At 38.4% G+C, this 25,665-nt stretch overlaps 1 protein-coding gene and 1 long non-coding RNA gene across 7 annotated transcripts in view; both read right to left on the reverse strand.

The window, feature by feature from the left end:
• Positions 1-954: 954 nt before the first annotated feature.
• LOC113624912 (uncharacterized) lies at positions 955-9,844 on the reverse strand. Its single transcript, XR_003434509.1, has 3 exons — positions 8,559-9,844; positions 3,806-3,975; positions 955-2,670 (listed from the first exon to the last, which is right to left on the reverse strand). It is a non-coding gene; the product is annotated as an uncharacterized LOC113624912 (long non-coding RNA).
• A 6,547-nt stretch (positions 9,845-16,391) lies between these two features.
• Positions 16,392-25,665, reverse strand: part of PRMT3 (protein arginine methyltransferase 3) — a 136,841-nt gene continuing 127,567 nt past the window's right edge. For 5 of the 6 annotated variants that reach the window (XM_027115186.1, XM_027115183.1, XM_027115182.1 and 2 more), the window contains one exon: positions 16,770-17,293. In XM_027115186.1, coding sequence (XP_026970987.1) covers positions 17,184-17,293 — 110 coding nt within the window. In that variant the 3' untranslated portion in view covers positions 16,770-17,183. Of the gene's footprint in view, positions 17,294-25,665 lie in introns of all 6 variants that reach the window. The other variant, XM_027115180.1, reaches the window with a different exon arrangement.

A 25,665-nucleotide genomic window follows, 5' to 3' on the forward strand; every position in this document is an offset into this window, starting at 1 on the left:
TAGACACATTCCTGCAAGGATGTTCATCATCATGTTAACAGTGGCTGCCTTAGGAGTGCAGGATCTGTAGTGATTTTTACATTATCTTCGTCATTCTCTGGGTACATGGGCCACTTCTTACAAAAGCACTACATCAAAAAAAATATATATATATATAGCATAATACCCTCTACCTTCTGCCCTACAGTTTCAGTTCAGTGACCAAATTCTCATCTGCCCTCAGCCTATCTGTAGCACTGTGACTCTGGGTGACGGCTCACTGTGACTCTGGGTTACAGCTCACTGTGACTCTGGGTGACGGCTCACGGTGACTCTGGGTGACGGCTCACTGTGACTCTGGGTGACAGCTCACTGTGACTGGGTGACGGCTCACTGTGACTCTGGGTGACAGCTCACTGTGACTCCGGGTGACAGCTTACCATGACTCTGGTTGACAGCTCTCCGGGGTGTACTTCTGGTTTACCTACATTGAGGTTCAAGCTTACATCTGCAAAAATGCATCTGCAATACACCATCATGTTAGGATGGGGGAAGAAATATTAGCTCCATGCCCTCCTACCCAGGAGGGGAAGAAAACCAGAAAATCAAGCTAGTGTCTCTAAAGAGAAGACAGATGGAAATACACCTGGAGTTCGTTCATTTGTTCAATAAATACGGATGGAGGGCCTATCTGTCCCAAGCTCTGTTCTAGGTATGGGGATACAGTAGTAAGCAGGGAGGAGTCTTTGTTGTCACGAGCACACAGCCTCGAGAAAGGGACAAACATCACCCAGGGCGCACGTTGAGAGGCCCCCATGTTACCTGCCTTGCCAAGCCGGTTTGTGCTTGAACCCATCTGCTAGTGATAGTTCCACTTTCCAGAAGGTCTCAATGTCTCATTGCCTCATTCAATCACTGGACAAACATTTTCTGTGTGCCTAAAAGCGCCAGGCAGTGAACTGGGAATTTAAAGGCAGGCAGTGAACTGGGAATTTAAAGGCAGGCAGAATCATCTGTTCTCAAGATTCAGCCAGTCTGATGGGCGCAGCAGCACTATAAATGGCTGCAACCGAATCAGACAGGAGACAGATCCTCTGTCTGAAGATCAAAAAGAGCTCTCGACTTGCCTGGAGGAGGGAGGCCAGGAAGTCTTCGGGGCCACAAGGGCTAAGTCCTGAGAATGAATGAGAACCGCTGCGCTATCTCTCAGGCCCAGTGAAAATGATTCTTTCTGAAGTGCAGGCTCAGCAATAGTGAAATTCCTGGGACACCTTTATCTGTCACGTACACCAGAGGTCTCAGCTAAAGTCTAAAAATGGGATTCAGCTATCCACGTGATGAATGGATGAGCTGGGCTTCCTAATCCTGAAATGTGGCTGGAGTTGAAGGGGAAAAACGGGGTTGGGGAGGTGAGGGGGTGTGTGTCTGCTCAGCTCTGTATCCTCAGCCTGGTCCCACAGACTCGGGTCTGAGCCCTCCAGGACAGGCAGAAGCTAGGAGAGCTGCTTTCATGGGACTGTGTGAGACCTGGTGACATGAGCAGCCCGCTGAAGGGAAAAGCAGTGACCCTGTTACTGGGAGGGGGAGGCAGTTTGGCAGTATCTGTTAAAAGGTTAAAAAAACCTTCAAATACTGGGACTCAGTGGTTCTCTTTCCCAATCTGTCCCTTAGAGGAACACCCACACCTGCCTATAGGGAGGCACATAAAGAATGGTGCCTCGGGCACTGTTTGTCATCATTGAAAAACAAGACAAAACAACAACAAAAAATGGAAGGAGAGGAAGCCACTTCAATGCTGGTCTATAAATAAACCTCATTTGTTCTGTTATGCAGTAATATGCAAAAATTAAGAAGAGTCTGGTGGAGATATGTACTGACATGGAAAAATCCATAGCACATACCCATGGGTGAAAAAAGGATAAGTTGTGAAACAAGAGAGTATGATACCATCACAGGAAACAGTAATCAATTGTTCCCATAGAAACTGTATAGAAGAGAGCCTGGCAACATAAATGCCAAATTGACAATATAAATTAGTTCTGGGGAAAGGGAGAGAAGAATCAGTGTTGGAGAGGCCTTATCTTTACTGCTCTGGTTTCTTCAGAAAGGTGACATAGTTGTGCATGACTTGTGTAATCTTAAAGACTGTTTTTTTTTGTTAAGTATTAAAATATATGAGTAGCTGGTGGCTGGCAGGCTCCCCTTTTCCCAACCTCCAAGGAACACAACTCCTACGCTATCAATTACAGGATCATCCCAAACCAGCCCACTCCCCCCAGCATGTGCCTTGTCTGGCTCTGCACTCAAACAGCCCTCTGCCTCTCAGGACGGTCTCAGAGGCCAGGCACTCATCTTCTCCCTTCAGAGATTCCATTAGAGTTGTTTGCAGGGCTTTGACATTTGTTCACCCAGAGCTAACTGCAGGGTGATTCTACGATTACAGCCGTGTTTTTTTGTTTATTTTTTTTCAGTAAAGAGAAAGGTTGAACATGTAATGTTAACGCTTAACCTGGTGTAAAAACATTTCAACCCAAAGACTTTGGAAATTGATTTTTGTGGTGAGCAACCTGGGAAACATTTGTTAGAAGTTGCTCATGTTTTGAACTATGAATTGGCAAGAGGTGGTGTGGCTGTTCACTTAGCGTTGCGGTTCTCAAAGGCTGGCCCCCAGATCAGCTGCATCACCATCACCTGGGAATTTGTTAGATATGCACACGTGTTCAGGCCCCACCCAGACCCACGGAATCAGAAACTTTGAGGGGAAGGCGCAGAAGCTGGTGTATTAAGAAGCCCTCAGCAGGATTCAAGTGCACACTCAAGTTTGAGAACCTCTGATTTACACGGCAAGATGTAAATGGCCTCTGGGACAGCTGATCTGCGCATCTACAAAGTAACAGCCTGAGCTAAACTCTGTTCACATTTCTACTCTCCTTCAGATCTCAGCTGAATCATCACTTTCTCAGGAAACATTTTCCAGCTCTGTGCTTCCATCACCCCCTGTATCAGAGGCATATTTTACACTGATTTGTGTGCTTGTTTGATTAATATTTGTCCCCCGCCGCCCTTACCACACACCGTAATCTGCTTGAGTACACTACAGTGCCGGGCACATGGCAACTGCTCCATACGTATTTGTGAATGAATGAATGAGTGAACAGATCCTTCACAGAGAGTTTTTCCCTGACTTTTCAAACATTTCCCACAAACTGAGAATGAAGCTTTCTTCATCAAGATCATCACTATTTTTCCAGGTTTGAAATCTTGGCAGCCTTTTAAACTTGTCACATTCATGCATCTTCAGTTACCGGCCAGTTGCCAATTCTTGTGGATTCTTCCACTGGAATGTCTCCCCTGCCTGACAGGCATCCCCACTGCCAGCCCGTCCCGAGCCCATCAGGACACTCACAGGTCAGGCGAGCCGTCTCTCAGGCGACTCCAATCTCTCCTCAGCCGACTTGATCAATTTCCTTTAACTATTGTGATCATTCAAATTACAGATAGCAACTATTAGTATCTGACTGGCATTTTACAGTTTCCAAAGTGCCTTTACTTATGTTAAAATATTAGCAATCACTTATTGGTGTCTTCTATGCCAGGCACTGAAGTAATTCCTGTGAGCAGGAAGAAGGCATTTATTATTTATTCTATGTTTTCATGGAAGGATAGAGCCAGAGCTGGAGGGGCCTAAGTAACTGGTGCACAATTACTCAGCTCCTAACTGCAGCGGTAGGATCTGACCTCTCATTCTGGCTGATTCTGTGACATATCCTCTAACACTCTCTACTTATCCTTTACCCACAGTCCCTCGGGTATTTGGATTCCATACCTGGTGCTTCCTGGTCACTCCTCCATGTCCTCCTTCCACTCAAAGCCATGCAGTGAGAATAAGCGTGTATACTGGAGAGAAGATGAGCTCTGGACACAGACTTGGGTTCAGATCCAAGCTGTGTGAGCCACAGCAAAGTATTTACCCTCTCTGAACCTCAGTTTCTTTTTCTGTAAAGTAAGAAAAGTTAAAACTCTGACCTCATAAGATTGCTATGAGGACCAAGTGAGACAGTACACTTACCGTCATACTTAGCATAAGCAATAATCAATGCTAACTATTATTACGTCTACTTCTAATTCTTTATACATCAAATCTGAACTCTAGCCACCTTTCAAGGCTGCATGTAATCTGGGCTCCTCTTTTCCTCTCTAACTGCATTTCTCTTTATTCTACAAAGGCTCATCTTTTTGTTCTCTCAGTACGTATGATATTTATTGCCATTACCCTATTTCCGATTACAAAACAGGTGGATGCTCTTTGAAAAATAAAATCAAACAATAAACAAAACTATAGAGAAAAGAAAAACAATTTTTTCCTGATTCCTGACTGCCCCCCCGAGAAGTCAGCACTGCAAAACATCCTTTCTTACATCTATGTATGTTTGTGCGTGTATTTGTGCCTAGATAGTGTTCTGAAATCTTATTTCTTTCACTTAACAATATTGAATAGACATCTTTTCATGTCAGTAAATATAGATCATATCACCATTTATAACAGTTTTGTAGTATGGTTTACCATATAATAACATATTACAGTCTACTGATGGTCTGTATTGGTTAACTACTGCTACATAACAAATCATCCCCAAACTCAGTGGCTTAAAACAATTTTAAGCAATATACATATTCTATATAAATTATACATATTCTATATAAATTCCATACATATATCACATGTCTGCAGGTTGGCTGGAGTTTGGCTGAGCTAGCCTGGCCTCAGCTGGGCTGTTCTGCTTCAGTCTATAGCTGCTCTATCTATAGGCTGGCAAAGATGGTTCTTCTCCATGTGTCTCTCATCCTCTTTCTGGGGCCAAAGAGCCAACTGAGGCATGCTAGGGAGAATACAAAAACACAGGAGGGAAAGCAGAAACACTTGAAGTCTCTTAAAGTTTAGGCTTAATGTCACTTCTGCCCACGTACCATTGACCAAAGCTTACCACGTGGCCAAGTCTAAACTTTGCTTACAATGAAGACATGTGCAGATTGGGGTGAAGAAGACCAACCATTCAATCTATTACATAGATAATTAGTATCCTTTCCAGTTTTTTATTATTATGAGCCATTCTGAATCTCTCTGAACATACACTTTTGTTTACATGTCCAATTCCTTCTTGTGATAAATTTCTAAAGTCAAATTGCTATGGCAAAGTGCATATGCATTTCGCATCTTGAGGCACATTATCTAATATTATTCCAAAAAGATTGTATACTCCGGATAACAGTGCATCAAGTGCTTATTTCCTCACTTTTGCCACTACTAGGTTTTAACAATTAAAAAAAAATCTTTGCTCTGATAGAAGAAATATGACATCTTAACTTTATTAACATTTCTTTGATTACTAGTGAGGTTAGAAATATTTTTGTTTGTTGGTCTTTTAGATATATATTTTTTGAATAACTTCTTCATGCTCTTAACCTCAACACACTCTTTTTCAAATAAAATCAGATTTTCACAAAAGTAGGATGAAGTCACTGCTAGCTTCTCTTAAGCCAACTCTTATGGAATTCTGTATGCTGTTACCTCACCACCATCCCCTTTACTGAGTAGAATACAATCAGCTAAGTTGGCAAGAAGGCAAAAAAATGGAAGGGTTCATGCCCTTCACCTGACTGGGAAGAAGCTACGGATGTGAGATAGCTACGGAAGGTCGGAACCTGGAACCAGTCTTCTGTGAAGGGTGACAATTCCTGCTCCTGATGATGCTGACTCAGAAGGAAGAGGCCTAGTACAAACTCACTAGTATTCTTTTTAATGCAAGGGAAAAGTTCTCTGTAACCAATGTCATGGGATATCTAAATGGTTTCTAGTTAAGGGCATTTTTATTTAAATACATGTACATCTAAAATCACAGTCCCAGTTGGCAGGTTCTGGGAAGAAAATGGCAAATCATATATCCCTCTAGTGTGGCTAGAGATGCTTTGATGTCAGAAAAGGATGTCAAGAGACCCTTCCTTCCCATCCCTTTGCCTTCTTCCAGATTGCTTGACAGGAAACCTGAGAGTTGGGGAGACTGGAATGATTGGGCTGGAAGCCTAGTGGTATGAGAATAACATGACACTAAAAGCATTTACATATCGCTTTTTAGATGCCTGGCATTGCCCTAAGCACTTTACATGTGCGTTCACTCATTTACTCTTTGCAACGACCACATGAAATAGGTATTCCAGGTAGACCTTGTGTTAGTGCACTTCACTTTAGTGCACTTCGAAGAGATTGCATTTTTTTACAAATTGAAGGTTCGGGGTAACCTGTGTTGAGGAAGTCTATCGGCACCATTTTACCAAGAGCATTTGTTTCCTTTGTGTCTCTGTGTCACATTTTGGTAATTCGCACAACATTTCAAGCTTTTTCATTATTATTATATTTGTTATAGTGATCTGTGAGCACTGATTTTTGATATTACCCCTATAACTTACTGAAGGCTCAGAGAATGGTTAGCATTTTTTAGCAATAAAGTATTTTTAAATCAAGGTATACACATTTTTTAAGACATAATACTATTGCACACTTAATAGACTACAGTATGGTGTAAACATAACTTTTTTATGCACTAGGAAACCAAAATATTCATATGACTTACTTTATTGCAGTGGTATGGAACCAAGCCCACAGTATCTCCAAGGTGTGCTTGTATTATTATACCTATTTTATGGCTGAGGAAGTGAGACAAGAAGGTTATATTTGCCCAAGGACCCACAACTAGTTAATGGTGGAGTCAGGATTCAAACTCAAGTGGTCTGTCTCCAGAGTCTGTGCTTTAATCAATTTGCTAGAATTTCCCCAAATGCACAGCTTGTCCCCAAGTGGATTCTAAGGAACACTGATTCTGCAGGATCAGCTGAATGCTGTTAAACAAAAAAGGAAACTTTGGGTCAGGGTTATCAGGTCTCTTTCCCTCAGCACTTCTTAGGACCTACACTATACCAATCTCAACAGTAGGGAGGGATAGATTGGGAGTTTGGGATTACCATGTACATACTGCTATATTTAAAATAGATAAATATATTTTTTACAGTAAGTCCTTGATGTTAAGGTTGTGTCTACATGGTGAAAATATCTAGGATCTCTTAAGCATCTCTTCCCACCTCCAAGTTCAGTGACATCATGTTGGTAGCTTGAAGTCAGCCATGGGAAGAGTATTTACACCACCAAAATTTGTCAAGGGCTCCAAATCGGAGCTCTTTTGAAGGGGAGGAGGTCTGTTTTTGTAGAACTGGCTGTTAAACATTTACCAGCACACCACAGCAGACACATATGCTTAAAATACTAACTTCACTGTAAGTGCAATTTTGAGAAAATGACTCAATGTCTTTGAACTTTGATCTTCTATTTCTCCAGGTGGTTTGTGAGGGTTACGTAACTAGACTGGATTAAAGCAGTTGTTCTCACACCTGGCTGCACATCAGAATCACTACAGATTCCCAAGTGCTCCTCAAGACCTACAGCATGAGAATCTCCAGGGTGATGTCCAGGGATCTGCATTTTAAATAAAGCTCCCCAGGGCACGTGGACCTGCATTTGGGAACAAGTGGTTAAAACCACCAGCAGGAAAAAATAAGGAAATTTCTGGACTAACGAGCTCTGAAGAGTTATGTTTCTCTTCCACCTCCAGCATAAGCAGCAAGCATAAAGTCAAGATTTCTCTTTCCCAAGTGGGACTTGATACAGAGCTGAGGCCGAGAAAGGGTCTCCCTGCTCCCCAGAGCTACTTTGTGTCCATAATTCTCTGTAGGTAACCAAACTAGGATAGGACCATTTCTCTAGGCCATCCGAAGGATGTGCAAATAACTCAGTTTTCTGAGATTGCACTTAGTAATGCTCTTTACTATCATGAGCCTTTTTTACTTGTCTTTCATCCAAATCTCAACCTCAAGGCTGAGACACCAGGATCAGTGCAGGCCATTCGAAGCCTCTGTGCAGCATTTACATCTGAACAAGGCTCACAGCCGGAGCTGATGTACTGAATCAGACCCGAGCTGGACATCCCAGACACTGCTCCACCTCTCCACGGACTATCAGAGAAGTCACTAGTTGTGGCTCAATTTCAAATGTTTTACTTTTATTACTTAGCAGATATGTATGTATATATTTACACATACATACTTGGTTATCAAATCAAAGACTGTAAGAGATCATAATAAAACAAGATTCCCTTTTCCCAGTCCTCTTCAACCCCACTCCTCCTCCCCAGAACCAACCTCTTTTAATTTGTTAAACAATTTGTTTTAAATTTTTCTTGCCGTCACCTTTAAATCTTTAAATAATGTATTTATAACTCTATTTTTGATACATCCATTTTAGGCAGTATCTGTTATTACCTTTCTCTACAGCAGAAGAGGGTTTTACTTACTTAAACTACCCTAACCTTCCCAGCATCTATTACCCTTCCAATTTTCATAATTGGTTACTTCAGACATCTTACACATAGATTTTATTGCTTATCCCATCGACACTAGATTGTATTTCAAGTTCTTACTTCATCAGAAAAATGTTAGTGTTCCTACTTTCTCCTCTGCTTTTCTGCACCCACCTCTTTCCACTCCCAGGTAGTCTTCTGTCTTTCCACATTATGAAGGCTAGATGGAGCCTCTTCTGTGACATGCAACCTGCCCAGCCATGGCTGAGACCTGAGATTAAGTGACTACTGTCATCTTCCTGGTTCAGCATACTCAGGTCTGTCATCAAATGCTGGGTCACATATAATGGTAAGAAACACAGAACATAATTTTGAATTCCCTCAGCTATCCTTGTATCTATTTAAGGAAAAAGGCTCCCCCCCACACCCCACCCCCCTAATCACAGGAGTTGCCTCATTAAACCAAACACCATAGAACAGTGTGAGAAGCCAGGGCAGACAAAGGTGTAAGGGGAAGAAATCCTATTAGGGTTCCCAGCAGGAGGGTCACTGGAGACACACACACACTAATGAAAGAATGACCTGGGGCTACATTCACGTTCATGTGGTCTCTGCTCCAGTCACCGATGGGGAAAAATGTGCTGTTTGCTTTCAGAAAACATTCCAAAGGCACTGCTTAAACCACACAAGACATTTTGTTCTTTCAACATCCTTTGGGATAGAGATGGAGACAAAAACATGACTTGAAAAAATCCTTGCTGTTACTGTTGTTATAAAACTCTGTAAGATTTTGAAAATTTATGGTCAAGATTTCTCATTAGCTAAAATATTCCTATTATGAATGTTATTAGTTTATGTAGCCGTGCATTGAAGAGATTTTGAGAGTGACTCATAATTTTGTCCTTGTTTCCGTATCTACTAATTCATAAATAAGGAAAACAGCATTGTTTTAGAAATAATTTGATCTTTTAAAAGAAGTTTAAACTATATCTCTGCAGTTTCCACACACTTACCAAACAGCAGAATTAGTCTTTGACAATTCTGAAATATACAAAATTATGTACTTTTTGCAAAGGATGAACATGCAAGTCAATTAAAAACTATGTAAATGTGTATATGTCAACTAAATGACTCATCCCTATGCAAACCCAGGGTTCTTCTGTGGGCTCAAAACCATATGATAGTCTTAGGCTCTGAAATTTTAAAACATCAGGGTGGGTGAAAAAACAGAAACATTTAAATATGTACAACTGATATGCAAGAAGTTTCCTAACTCAGAAAGGCAAAAATAATTCATAGATAATAATTAGGATAAACCAGCATTGTATCATTGGTTAACTGTAGCAAACCACCAGTCTTAGATGACTGGCCAGTAAATGCTGCATTCTTCTTTTTTTTCTTGGCTGTGTGGCTTGCGGGATCTTTGTTCCCTGACCAGGAATTGAACCTGGGCCTCAGCAGTGAAAGCACCAAGTCTTAACCATTGGACCACCAGGGAATTCCCTGCATTCATTTTTTAATCCAACAGATAATTACTGAGGTCCTACTATGTGCCAGGGCACAATACAGCAGTTAATAAAACGGACAAAAATCCCTGTCCTCCTGGAGCTTACATTCTAGTAGAGGGAGAAAGAAAATAAAGATAAATTGGTAAAATAGTATACTAGATGGCAATAAGAGCCAAGAGAAAAATAAAAGAGGGGGAGGGGATTGGGAGCGTGAGTGTGAGTTGTACAACTTTAAATTGGCTGGCCAGAGAAGTCTCGTTGAGAAACTGACTTTTGAGGCCAGACCTGAAGGAGACAAGGGAATAAGTCAGGGGACCAACTGGGGAGAAGAGCTTTTTAGGCAGAAGGAAGAGCCTCAGCCAGAAGTGTGCCTTCCAGCGTGAGAACGAGGGTGAGGAAGGAGGGCAAGGCCAGGGTGGCTGGAGGTGGGTCCATGGGGGAGCAGTAGGGAATGCTTCAGAGAAGTAAGTGATGGGATGTGAGGCTGTGTAGGGCTTTGCAGGTGAATGTAAGGACTTATGCTTTTATTCTGAGGGAGATGAGAAGCTTCTTGGGAGTGTTTCGAGTAAAGGAATAACAATCTGATTTACGTCCTGAGAGAATTACTTCAGCTGATGTATTGAGAACAGATAGGGGCAGGGTGCGGTGGGTCAAAATCAGAAAAAAACAGGAGGGTCTTACATTCTTAAAAATTATTAAGGACCCCAGAGAGCTTTTGTTTATGTGGATTACATCTACTGCTAGCTATTATATTAGAAATTAAAACTGAGAAACATTTATAGTCCTGGATTAATTCACTGAATAATAAACCCACACACAGAAATAACATTTTTTAATGAAAATAACTATATTTTTCAAAACAATATTTAGTGACAAGAGTGGTGTTGTTTAGCATGTTTACAAATCTCTATTATCTGGTTTAGAATAACATAGCTGGATTATCATAGTGGCTTCTGCATTCAGCCTGCTATGAAATGTTGTTTTGGTTGAGGTATATGAAGAAAATATGGCCTCACATAGATAATCTTCAATACTAAACCCAAACATGACAAGTAGTTTATCTTGCCCCTTGAATGGATATTATTAGCATTATGCAATTTGGTGAGTGGGGAATATTAGTTCACTGAATTATGCAGCTCTTCCAAATGTTGACACATTTCATTACACAGTGTCAAAAATCAGTCATTATACCACTGTCCAGGTTCAGAACACGCTGCCTCCAGATATGGCACCTTGGCACAGTGAATATTTCAAGCTGAAAAATCTGAGAAATGGCAGGTGAAGGAAGATTCTTTCTTTCTTTTCTTTTCTATTTTGTTAGTCTGCTTATGACCTGTTGCTTCTCAGCAAACAGGTGAACCCACAGTGCTCAACAGAGGCTATGAGAATAAACACTGATTTGTTCTTATTTCTTCCACCTTCAGGAAGGACCTCCTGACCTTCCCCTGAAGCAGGTCATAAAACCATCATGTGATAGGTGCCCTCCCTGTACCCAGAGGAAAGGCACATCCTTATCTCTGAAGGCACAGGGCTGCCCGGAAGAATCCAACAATCGGGCCTTGCTGTTTCCCGGTTTACTAAATTCAGCTCACCTTTGTCCTACTACATCTTCCCAAGGCTTCCCACTCTTCATCAAACCTAACATAAAAACACTCAGGTTTAATTGTTTCTTAAGGTCTTCATTTACTTCCTTATGAAGGCTTGTGTGTCTCATAAAAACTTGTATTAAATACATTCATATGCTTTCCTCTTGTTAATCTGTCTTTTGTTACAGAAGTCTCAGTTGAGAACTTAAAATGGTAGAGGAAAAAAGAGGTTTTCCTCCCTATACCATTTATCTCAGTCTGGAAGAACTGGGAAGCCTTCAAGCTCACGGTGGTAGATAAATGTTTTCCAAAATTCTAATTTTAGCTTAAAAACTTGAAACTAGCAACAAATCCTATCAGTTGTCTTATTTGAAGTGGTAAGTTCACTTTTTTCTTTTGCAGGACAATATCTGTCATAGCTTTTTAGTCATTCTTTCAAGTAAAAATGATGTTCTATGAAAAAGGTGACTGGTTCAGCTCACAACTCAATCACACAACTGCTTTTCCTGCAGACAAATATTGTTACTGTAGTATGCAATAAAAGTGCTTTATTAGTATCATATAGAATTTAAAAAGACATGTACTCAAGGGTCAAGATTTAATGAAATTAATATTTTTTACAGCTTCATGAGGACATTTTAATGAGAGCATGTGGTAGTGAAGAATACAGTGACTACTAGTATAGTTTGGTACTTTGATTTGTGCTAGGGGCCCAGCAATTTTACCCACAATTGCTTTTGCACCATTAGTGTAAATATTAATACAGTGAAAAAGGCAAACACTGTCTTAGTACTATTGCAAAAACGGTTTTGATCTCCTGGACTTCCTGTAAGAGGTTTTTTTGGAGTCACTAGGGGTGTGTTGACCACATTTTGAGAACCAGTGATCGAGATGAAAGATGACAGCAGTTTGGACCAGCGTGGCAGGAGTGGAAGTAGTGAGATCTATTTTGGTTCTGGCTGTATTTTGAAGGAAGATTCTATAAGATTTGCTGCCCAGCTTGGATGTGGAGTGAAAGAAAGGGGTCAAGTTTTCTGGCCTGAGCTACTGCTGAAAGATGAAGTTCCATTACTGAGATGGAGGAAGACAGCAGGGTTTGGGGAAGATCAGAAATTCAGTTTTGAATGTTAATTTTGAGATGCCCATGAGACACCTAGAGACGTCATCTGAGCAGCTGGATACAGACGGCAGTGGAAGAAAGATGGCTGGAGATACACATTTAGATATTGGTATTTAAAACCATAAGACTTGATGAAATCACCAAGGGAGGGAAGATGGACAGAAAAGAGATCCCAGGACCAAGGTGCCAACATGTCAAAGGTGAAGAGAAAGCCAAGGAGGAGGAAGGGAAAGCCAAGCCCACGTTTCCAGGAGAGGGATCATCGGCATTGAGTACTGCTAGTAAGGCAAGTAAAACGAGGGCTGAGAACTGGTCACTGGAATCAGCAACATGTAGTTCACTGGTGACCTTGGAGCAGTTGCAATGGAGTTGTGGAGGCAGAAGTTCTGGTGAGAGTGGGCTCAAGACAGATTTTTATAAAAATATTCACAGCAGCTTTATTCGTAACAGCTTCAACCTGGAAACAGTCTAAGTGTTCGACAACAGGTGAATGGATAAACAAATGAGCAGAATCCCATTTATACAGTGGAATAGTATCCAGTAATAAAAAAATAGACTACTGACACATATCAACATGGATGAATCTCAAAAAACACTGTGCTGAAAGAAGCTGGAAATGAAAGAGTACCTACTACACGATTCCATTTATATGAAGTTCTAAAGCAGGCAAAACAAATTTATATTGATAGAAGTCTGATTAGTGTTTGCCCAGGGAGGAGAGTAGGGCTAAGTATTGACTGCAAAGTGGCACATGAAAACTTTCTGCTGTGAAGGAAATGTTCTAAGTATTAATAGAATGCTGATTGTATGCATACATTTGTCAAAACTCATTATACTGTATACTTAAAAATAATGGGAAGAGACAAAACAGTGAACATCAACAAGTCTTTCTGAGTGGTCTCAATGTAAAGGGGAAGCTAGAATAGTGACACAACAGCAGGAGGGAGAAGTGGAGTTGAAATTTTTTTTAACGTAGGATAAATAATAGCCTATTTGTATGTTGATCACAGAGCAGTAAAGGGAAAACCTGATGACACAGGGGAGACATGCAGAACAGTGCTTATAATGATGGATTATGGATTTTAAGGTGGGCAAAGTGGGAAATGTACAAATGAAGAGGTGAGGGACAGTGAAAATGTGATCTGTATCAGTGGATTTTGGTCTTGGTGCAGTTGCAGGATTACTGGAATTAGGATACTAAAGAGAGTGAGCATAAAAGATAGGTAGTGAGAATGATACTTAATATTGAGACTGAAGCTGTAGTTTACCGACCCTGAGGTAGACAATGCTTGACTTCAGCTATCTTACTTACCCTGCCTTTCATAATGGATTGAAACTCTATGACAGTACTGCATACTTGATATGTATTTTTGAGATATTCTACTACACAGGAAAATCTGAACACCTGGACGTTTTGGGTATGTTATGGCCTAGAAGCTTACCAAATGGCCAGTGGAAGCCAAGTGGCGCCTCATCCTGTTTTAATTTTTCCTGTTGAATGATCTTAGCTGTACTGTTACCCTGCTTCCTCCACTTGATAGCCTGATTGGTGAGATTAGTCTAGACTGATCTCAAATCAGCAATGTCACACAATACATTCTAAATATTCCTTTTTAAGGAGTGATAGAGGTAGGGACTTCCTTGGTGGTCCAGTGGTAAAGAATCAGCCTTACAATGCAGGGGAGGTGGGTTCCATCCCTGGTCAGAGAACTAAGATCCCACATGCTGCAGGGCAACTAAGCCCGCACGCCACAACTACCGAGCTTGCGCGCCTCAACTAGACAGCCTGTGTGCTGCCAACTACAGAGCCCATGATGCACTCTGGACCCCGCGCACCACAACTACAGAGCTCACACACCCTGGAGCCTGTGTGCCACAACTAGAGAAGAGAAAACCCGCTTGTCACAACTACAGAGAAGCCCGCACACTGCAACGAAGAGCCCACGTGCCGCAACGAAGGATCCGGCACGCCTCAACTAAGATCCCGCGTGCCACAACTAAGACCCGATGCAGCCAAAAAATAAGTAAAATAAATAATAATAAACAAATCTTTAAAAAAAAAAGAAAAGAAGTGACAGGTAGAATGCTGCGAGACACAGGTGAACCAGACTGTTAATCTAGACTAAGTGATAAGAAAGCAAATAATTCTGTGGAGCCTTACCCTCCTCCCCAAACAGAAATTATTTCAAAGTTATCTGACAGCTCTCTGATTCATTCTAAAGTGTGTTCCTAGCAGTTGAGGCTACGTATTAACCACCTTCACTGTGCAACCACTGTACATTCTCAGTTGTTTTCTTGGAACATTCCTTTCAAAATGCTCTTTTTAGAAAATACTGCTCTACTAAACAGAGATGACTAATCGTGCGAACCCCACACATTACAAAATTATAATGTTAGTTTTCACAAAGGAAAATAGGAGAAAAATGTATTTTCTTAATGGGAATAAGATCCTTGGGACAGAGCAAACTGCTAACCATAAATGCCCATCTGCCACAGCATGAAAGAAAATTGCATTTATCACTGTAAGGGCTATAAAGTACTTACTTTCCACAACAGTTTAATGGCTGAAATTCTAATCAAAGAGTTATTATTTGGACTCTCACATCTCATAAGATGTTTAGTTACACAAATTAGAATGTTCCAGCCTGGAAAGGCTAACTGAAAAGAACAGAGATCCACTAACTATGGTTGGACTACTTATAACCAATAGAAGAAAATAAGTAGAGCCACTGGGTGAAAATCCCCTAAAAATCAAACAAGAGTTTTAATAAGAAATCATTTTTGAGAAGTATTCTTTTAAATAGTAGAAAGTATCTGTTATGCACTTATAAAAAAGAAAAAAGTAAATTTTGGTTACTTTAAAAATTTAATGGTAAATCTTACGGGCTTATTTTTGTTTTATCATCCCACCCTACTCAAATTTGTACGTGAAGCCATTCCAGACAAAAATTTAAAGTACTTTGTGCTATATATTATCAGCACTACACATTTCCAGTAATGGTCTGAATTCAAATCATGGTGAAAACAAGCTAACTAGTTTAGCCCAGTGACAAGAGAAATCATGCTTATGAAGGAAGACTTAGACTAAGATCTGAAATATCATAATTTGAAGGGGTTATTCTTCCCATTGCTATAAGTCCAATTTTCTAATAAAGACCAAAAGACAATTTCTTTTTGATACAGTTTTTCCTATATTAAATATTAATTTCTGTTGTAATCTTCCCACACACATACTAGCGTAGTATTTGATGAGGTTGACAATTCACAAACTGATCTAATGTCGATGTCATATATTCTTTGGAAGGGGTCCCTTCTGTATGATGATGATAATTAATATCACCTAGCATGTACTGACTGTTTTCTATGTGCCAGGCACTGATCTAAGTATCAACAGTTGAAATGTATCAGTTTATGAATTGGCAACATTCATGGAGGGGGAGAGAGGTTAAGGAACCTAAGATTACATGGGAAGTAAGAGCTGCAGCCAAGGCCTGAACTGGCTCCAGAGCGCATGCTTCTCAACACTTAACTATGCTGCCTTGTGTGTGTCTTGTTTTGAAAAAGAACCAGCTGGTGAACTGAAAAGAAGCATGTGACCCACTTCTCCTTAAAATTTCCGTTATCTTAAAAATGATTCCTTTGTTAAGACTTGTTTTAAATGCTTCTGATTTTATAAAAGGCTTTAATATATTGAAATGTCACTTTATAATGCTAATGGTTGTTGTATATATTTAATTGAATGTTTTCTGTTCTGCGCTTCAAACTGAGTCAATAATTGTAAATGACACAATTGTATAGTGATATAAGTATATTAACAGTTACATGTTTAACTTTGCACATAAATCTAGTTTGAAAAAAGTATTAGTAAATAAGTACATATTTATCCCAATCTTTAAAAACTTTTATGAAACCTAGGGTAAATGCATTGAAACTAGATTTCCTGGGCAATACTAGAAAACTATATGACTCAAGAATATTTGCAAAGAGAGAAGAATCTAAAAAATGAGAACAGAATTATGTGGCAATCAACTAAGCTGTCTTCAAATACAATTTGTGTGGTCTCGTTTCCATATTTTAGTCCCTTATGCTTGCTCTTTTAATGTATTATAGCCTGATATTCTAGCAAATACAATTAAAACTACTCCTCAGAAAGGAAATCTGCAATAAAATATGTAATACCTTGTACACAGTTACTAGTTTAATAAAACAACATCCAAATAACTAATCAATTACCAGTATTTAAAATTTATAGTAAGAAACTTATTTAAAACAACAAAAGACTATCTCTGTTCCAAATTTAGGCCAATTTAAATGACTTTCAATACAGGCAAACTCAATGTAGGGGTTACATTTGGTTAAATCTCACTGACCAGACTTCCAAGAATGTGATTAAGGCGGTGGATCACCAGGATCAGGCAGTGCCCTCCTTAGCTGCATCCTCAGATTCCTGCCATGCTTCTTCTCTCCTACTGAGGAGGCTCAGGAAAGGACCCATCATCCATGCGCTCACATAAAACCCTCCCTCCCCTCCCTCCCCACCCCTCCCCTACAACAAAAACTGCAAAGTAGTGCTTTTGTGGCCTTTTCACTGGAGACCATAAGTTTGAGTTGAATTATCCAATGTGAGGGTCACAATGAGAGACCGTGGATCCTTCTTATTCTTGTGCACTGTGATCTTTCCCTTCAAGGCTTCACCTATAGAAGAAAGGCAAAAAGTGTGTTTCAGAATTCAAGGAATACAGTGTAGCAGAAAAGTAAGAGTAGACCTAGTATTGCTCTTTTTTGGTGTGAAATGTTTCACTAATTTTTTTTTAACTTAAAATTTTTTAGGGCAATTTTACGTTCAATTTTTGAACAAAACAGATCTAACTTACACAGCACAAGTGTCAAATGCTTGTGAAAGAGTAAGCAAAACTACAGTGGTCACTGCAGGGTTGGGGGCTGTGTTACTGGACTCCTCAATATGAGCCCTTAAGGTGCGTCCTGGGCATAAAAAAAAAAGACATGGCCCCTGCCCTCAAAGAGTTCATGGTCAAGGGTGAAGAGAAATAGCTACATTAACAATTATACAACAGGTATGTGTCTAAAGTGTGCTGGAGGTGAGGATTGGGGATGGTCGGAAGGCAGTAAAAGGCAAAGCTTCACAAGAATTGATGGATGAATTATCTGAGGACTAAAGTCAAGGTTACCTTAACGAGTGTACATGGAGCAGCTTTTAAGGAAGAGAAAACACATATAGAGAGCCCTTGGTGAATGGCATTTTGGGGAAATGAAAATTAGAGCTGCGAAAATTTACATGTGTATTTTATAGAGGCACATGACAAGGCTGTTGGCCTTTAAGGTACTCACACCGTAAACGTAAAACAGAGCTTACACAGGTAAAAGAATGAACACAAAAAATACAAGGCAAAGAATGATTCCCTAAAAACTTATACTGTATGCTCCAAATTTTGTTTCACTCCAAAATGGAATTATATCTATATGCTTTTCTGATTATAGATACTTCTCATTTTAAGTTTTTTCATTTATTTACCAACAGCCATTTAAAAATAAAAACAAGATTGTTAAGTTGTAACTGATCACCATTCCTTGCTTTAATAAGAGTAAAATCACAGCAAATACTATCAGGTATAGCTTTGAAAATCTGGATGGATACAGTGAGGCTCCATATAAAATGATTGTGGAATCTATATAAAACTATCAAAATACTGAATCAATATCTTATTTTAAAAAACGCTGCAAATCAAATCCCCCACATTAAGGGCTAAAGAATCTGAATGCTTTTCAATATGATAGTGAAATAACACAGTAAAACACAGCAGAACCACCTCATAGTTATACTTCAGAGTATAAAGATTCCATTACTGATACATTCTACACAGCCTGTAAAAAAGGCAAGGCTTATATAGTTTAATACAAAATTAAGGAATTAGAGTCATGGAAAAAATAATGTGGCCCAAGATGCAGTCTATGTAACCTAATATAACAGTGATTTTACGTGTGGGTGTTATGTTAATACGTACATCTGGCTTTCTTTGGCTTCTGTATCTGACCTATTCCTCTATTACTAAGAAAATGAAAAAAAAACTACATCACACGCCAAGCTCATCAATAGCCTGACAAAGATTACCTGTGAGGTAGTTCTACAAACTTTGTAGAAAGTTCAGGTTAATTATTAGACAATAATTGCTAATATTTATTTAACATTTATTTTGTGCTAGCCCTATTCTAAAGCCTTTATGTGATTTATCTCACTTAATGATTACAAAGTATCTCTGTGAGGTTAAGTACGTTTCCCTCACTTTACAGATGAGAAACAAGGTTCAGGAAGGCTAAGCAATTTGCCCAAGGTCATACCACCAGTTAGGGAAGAACCAGGATGTTAAGCAAGGCAGTTTTGATTCCAGAGCCCATGTTCGTCAACTACAGTCTAGTACCTCCCTATCTCTACCTGAAAATTGATTATTATAGTTTTAATACACTTTAATGGACATGAGACAGTCAAAATTTTACTATTCTATGACATTATTTGTAAAAACATTTAGCCACTTTATAAAAATTTTACTAATATTAAATTTTATATAATAATTTTTATTCTATAACTTTAATAAGCTATAATACATGTTTTCTTGACCATTAAGACATTAACCTAGGGAAGAAGTCATAAGTATCTTCAACAAATCTAAGAGATTTTCCATTTTTGAATATATAGGCAATATTTTCTTGTTTCTATTTTTTACCAACATTTAAAAATTGTTATTTTATACCAACAGTCATATCCTGAACTTATCATTTACTGATACTAAAATTGGAAATGTAGCTGCTCTATGATAAACTGCTATTGGTTTTGTAAGTATATGACAGAAAAGAGTAATTACCAACTTGGTTATTAGGTTTAAATTACTGTTACTGAATTATCAACACAAGTTAACAAGTGTTGAATTTTACAAATTAGTGGCTTGTTAATTCCTTCCTATTTATAAGCAATGTGTCTTAGTGTAAATTACTTAATTTAGTTGCTTCTTTACAGTAGTTCCTATGTATGAAAAGACAGATAATGTATACTTGAGATATAAAAATAATGAAATGATCTCCACAGACCCAACATCAGGCTGGAATCTTACACAAACCACTGAAACCCCGTATTATGTCCCTCCAATCACATCACTTCTCCAACCTCCACTGGTAACCATGATTCTAATTTCTTGTTACCATTACCTATTCAAAATAGTTCCACTTCACAGAGATGTATCCTGTATCAATAGACTGCTATTTATTTGTTCTTCCATTAAATTATTTCTAGTTTTTTTTATTACAAATAATGCTGCTATGATTACTGTTATATATGTCTGTTGTGTCCATAAGACAATAGTTTCTCTAGGATGGAAACTGCAGGATTTTAGGACATACACATGCTCAAATTACCATATAATGATAAATGGGCCTTTACTAATAAACTTCATCTAGTCATAGAAAAAGTCTCTTATCTACATAAGAAGTGTAACTTTCTTTATTGAGAGAATATTTATCAAAATCTGAGAGCAAATATGATAAAAAGCAAACAGCAGCATTTAGATTAAATTGAGAACACAGCAAAAATACCACTATCACTACATTATTTAACATTATTCTTGAATGTTCTACACAATGCAACATGACATAAAACAGAAATTAAGAATACAGATGTACTACTATTACGGGGGAAAAAAGAGATACAACTAATTTCAAATGTTATTTTCAGGGAAAGAGTTCCATAAATCTTCATTGAGTTCTCTTGAGACTTTAACTAAATACTGATCTCTGTTTGTGTATGGTAAACTTTCATGATTTTGAGCAAAGAACAACTCCTAGGGAGCAATTAGCCGAACAATTCCCAGAGCTAACACAGGCTGGGAGGTCTGAGTTCCAAGCAGCCAGAATAGAAGGAACCTGCTGAACACTTATGATGATTCACTAGAGACACCAGATTACGCTTTAGCATTACACCACCCAAAGAGTAAAGGCCACACCACTGCTCTCTAACAAAGCTTTAAAACATTTGTAAAGATCAAGGTAATCTTTAAATAACTTAGTTGCCTGCCAAAGCAAACTTCACATACTTTTTAAAAGAAAATAACCAAAATCCAAACATTCAGCAAAATAATGCTTCCAGTGTTTGACATCCTTTTTAAAATGGATAGATTTTTAAAGCCCTGCAAATTGAGGCCTATAAGCAGGAAAAAAAAAGTTACAACAATAACAAAAACACATCAAGGCACATCTTAACTTCCTGAAAACCAGTGATGAAAAGAATAATCTGTAAAATATTCAGAGAAAAAAAGACATATTACATATAAGGGAAGATAGAAAAGAGTGATCTCAAAATTTTCATCAGCTGGACACATCTTTGAAGTGATGAAAGAAAACCTGTTAAAAATTCTATATCCAGCAAAAATCGTTAATAAATGAAAAATAAGAAAAAAATTCTTTTTTCAAAGAAACAAAAGCAAGAAATTCTTTTCCAGGAGGCCTGCACTACAAGAAATGTTAAAGGAAGTTCTTCAGACAGCAGGAAAATGACACCATAAAGAAACCTGGATCTACACAAAGGAATACAGTGCTAGAAAATAGTAAGTACGTGGTAAATATGTTTTTTCCTTTTTAAAATTTATTTAATAGATAATTGACTGTTTAAAGCAAAAATATTAACACTGTATTGTGGGATTTAAAACATTTGGGGAAGTGAAATGTTTTTATAAAAATAGCACAAAGGGGCTTCCCTGGTGGCGCAGTGGTTGGGAGTCCACCTGCCGATGCAGGGGACGCGGGTTTGTGTCCCGGTCCGGGAAGATCCCGCATGCCGCGGAGCGGCTGGGCCCATGAGCTGTGGCCGCTGGGCCTGCGCGTCCGGAGCCTGTGCTCTGCAACGGGAGGGGCCACGGCAGTGGGAGGCCCGAGTACCGCAAAAAAAAAAAAAAAAAAAAAAAAATAGCACAAAGGATCAGAGAGCGTAAACAGCAGAGTATTGTTTTAAGAGTCAAAACTACAAATGTAGTGGTATGACATCATTTGATGTTAGTCTGTGATAAGCTTCAGGTGCATGTTTGAAACTCTAGAGCAACCATTATAGAAACAAACCCAAGTGTATAGCTAATTAGTCAAGGGAGGAGATAAAATGAAATAATAAAATATAAAGTCACAGGTTAAAAGTAATAGTAAGGTGAGGGATAGTCTGCATAAACATTAATCAAAAAGAGGCTGGAGGGCTTCCCTGGTGGCGCAGTGGTTGAGAGTCCGCCTGCCGATGCAGGTGACACGGGTTTGTGCCCCGGTCCGGGAAGATCCCACATGCCGCGGAGCAGCCAGGCCCGTGAGCCATGGCCGCTGAGCCTGCGCGTCCGGAGCCTGTGCTCCGCAACGGGAGAGGCCACAACAGTGAGAGGCCCGCGTATCACAAAATAAAAGAGGCTGGGATGGCTATATTACTTTCACACAAAGTTGACTAAAGGAAAAAAAAAATAACCAGAGATAAAGACATTTCGAATTGATAAGTTGTTCAATTCATAAATGAGACATCATAAACTTCTGTGTGCATATAATTACAGAGCTTCAAAATGCATGACGCAAACCTGACAGAACCATAAGAAGAAACAGACGTATCCACAATCATCATTGCAAAGTTCGCCTCTCCTTTGTTGATAATAATAACAACTAGACAGAAAATCAGAAAGAATATGGAAGACCTGAACATTATTAACCAACCTGACCTGGCTGACATCTATAGAACCAAGATGGATCATATACTGGTTCATAAAACAAATCTTAATACATATAAACATATAGACATCATACAGAATATGTTCTCTGACGAAAACTGAATGAAATAAAAAATCAGTAACAGAAAGATACTTGAAAAAGCCCAAAATATTTAGAAATTAAACAGACTTCTAAATATTCCATAAATCAAAATAAAAATCTAAAAGAAAATTAGACAGCATTTCGATTTGAATGATTATGAAACACAACATGTAAAAACAAGTGGCCGATAGCTAAAACAGTGCCTAGAGGAAAAACTGATAACTTGAAATGCTTATATTAGAAAACAAAGAAGACAGACCCAAAGGTCTTCGTTGGGGAATTCTATCAAATATTTAAGTAAAAGTAATACCAAATGTACAAAAAATAAAGGAGGGAACACTCCATAACTCATCTTTTGAGGGCAGCATTATCCCGATACTAAAATAACTTTTTTTGTTTTGAATTTTAAAATTTTATTTATTTTTTATATAGCAGGTTCTTATTAGTTATCCATTTTATACATATTAGTGTAAAAGAAGATAAATTTATTAGAAGAAAACTACAGGTAAATATCACTTATGAAAAAAGATTCAAAAATCGTTTGAACATACACTAATATGTATAAAATAGATAACTAATAAGAACTTGCTGCATAAGAAATAAAAAAACATCCTTTGAACAAAAGAGAAAAATCATGATTGTCTCACGCAAATGTAGAAAAAGCATCTGACAAAATTAATTTCTTTTTTTATTTGAGTAAAATTGTGACAAAATTAATTTCTAACAACTTTCAGTAAGCTAGGAACAGAAGGAATCTTCTTCAACCCGATAAAGAAAATCTATGAGAAACTATAGATAACATCATTATTAATGGTGAAAAACTGAATGCTTTCTTCCTAAGACTGGGACTGAGGTAAGGATGCTCATTCTGACCACCTCTAATTAGTATTCTGTTGGATGTCTTAGTCACAGCATTAAGATGTGGGGGAAGAAAAAAATATACAGACTGGGGGAAAAAAAGTAAAACAGTCTTTATTTGCAGACTATATGGTCTTAACAAATAGAAAATCCTTAAGCAATATTCAAAAATATAAAGCTACTAGAACTGAAAGGATTAGCAATCTCAGGATATAAGATCAATACAAAAAATTAATTGCATTTTTACATGTGAGCAATGAAGAATTACAAATTGTAATAAAAAAACTACAATAGCATTTACAATAGCATTGAAAAAGCATGCAATACTTGAGATAAATGTAACAACATATATGTAACATTTAGTTACATCAAACTAAGAAACACTGCTAAGGATGATCTAAGTAAATGGGGAGATACATTTTGCTTGTGGATGAGAGTACTGTTAAGAAGTCAGTTCTCCCCAGAGCAATCTATGGATTCAACACAATCCCTACCAAAATCCTAGTAGGATTTTTTTTTTGCCAGAAATTAATAAGTTGATTTTTAAATTTATATGGAATTTAAGGGATCTAGAATAGTGAAAACAATTTTGAAAAAGAATAAAGTAGGACTTATATCAACTTACAAAGAAGGTGTCTTACTGGCATAAGAAAAGACACAGATTAATGGAACAAATAAAGCTCAGAAATGGACTTACGCATATATGGTCAATTAATTTTTGACAAAAGAGCCAGGATAATTAAATGAGAAAAGCATAGTCTTTTCAAGAAATGATGATGAGACAGCCTAATACACATTTGGGAAAAGATGAACTATTATTTTTAAAATCAACGTGAAATAGATTATAGGCCTAGATGTACTGACAAAATTATAAAATTTTTACAGGAACCATAAAGGAAAAACTTTGATGTTAAGATAGCAAAGATTTCTTAATTAGGACACAAAAGCACAGACTTCAAAAGACCTTAAGAAAATGAAAAGACAAACTAGGAACTGGAATAAAAATATTAGCACCACATACATCTGACAAAGAACTTGTATGCATATATATAAAGATCCTTATGACTCAATAAGATGACAACCCAATCAAAAATTGAGCAAAATATTTTAAAAGAAACCTCACCAAAAAAAGATGTACAAATGATCAATAAACATATGAGAAGATGCTCAACATTATTAGTCATAAGGCAAATGCAAATTAAAAACACAGCTGTCACTACATATACATGTAATAGAATGACTTAAAATGACTGCCCTTTTATATAAGTGTTGACAAAGATGTGGAGCAAATGAACCGTCAACAGTGGTAGGAATGTTGAATAAGCACAGTCACTGTGAAGAAGTATGCCAGTTTCCTATAAAGTTAAATATATATTTACCATAAGACTCAATAATCCCACTCCTAGGTATCTGCCCAGGAGAAATGAAAACATATGCCCACACAAAAACTTTTACATGAATGTCCATAGCTATTTTATCCATAATGGCGCCTAACTGAAAACGATCCAAAAGTCTAGCAGCAAGTGGATGCATATGTAAATTACGGTAAGTCCATACAAAGGAATACTACTTGGCAATAAAAAGGAACAAACTACTGATACACAAATGAATTTTTAAAATATGCTAAAAGCAAAGAAACTGGAGTATATTCTGTACAGTAACTTTGATATAAAATTCTAAAAGAATACTAATGCCTTAACTATTAGTAATACTAATACACAGTGATAGAGAGCAGATCAGTAGTTCTCCTGGTCTGGAAATTGAAGCTGGGGATGACCAACTCTAGTGGGGATGACTGCCTGCAGAGGGGATCAACAAGGAAACTTTTAAGAGTGATATAAATATTCTACGTCTTAACTAGGGTGGGGTATACATTTGCCAAAATTCATTAAACTGTACAATTAAAGTGTGTGAATTTTTTTTTTTTTCTAAGAGACTGCAAGTTCTAGAAGGAGGACATTTTTTTGGGGGGTGCTGCGTTGGGTCTTTGTTGTCACGTGGGCTTTCTTTAGTTGCAATGAGGGGGCTACTCTTTGTTGTGGTGCACGGTCTTCTCATTGAGGTGGCTTCTCTTGTTGCAGAGCACGGGCTCTAGGCACGCGGGCTTCAGTAGCTGTGGCTCACGGGCTCTAGAGCGCAGGCTCAGTAGTTGTGGCGCACGGGCTTAGTTGCTCCGCGGCATGTGGGATCTTCCTGGACCAGGGCTCGAACCCGTGTCCCCTGCATTGGCAGGCATATTCTTAACCACTGCGCCACCAGGGAAGCCCTAAAATGTGTGAATTTTTACTGTATGTAGATATAAAATAAAGCTGTTTTTAAAATGTGGTGGCTTAGGAACAAATTCATAGATAAACAGAATATAGTAGAGAAAC

The sequence above is a fragment of the Aethalodelphis obliquidens genome, unplaced genomic scaffold (genome assembly GCF_003676395.1).
Source record: "Aethalodelphis obliquidens isolate GAN/ISIS:26980383/991018 unplaced genomic scaffold, ASM367639v1 scaffold14, whole genome shotgun sequence".
Classification (NCBI taxonomy): Eukaryota; Metazoa; Chordata; class Mammalia; order Artiodactyla; family Delphinidae; genus Aethalodelphis; species Aethalodelphis obliquidens.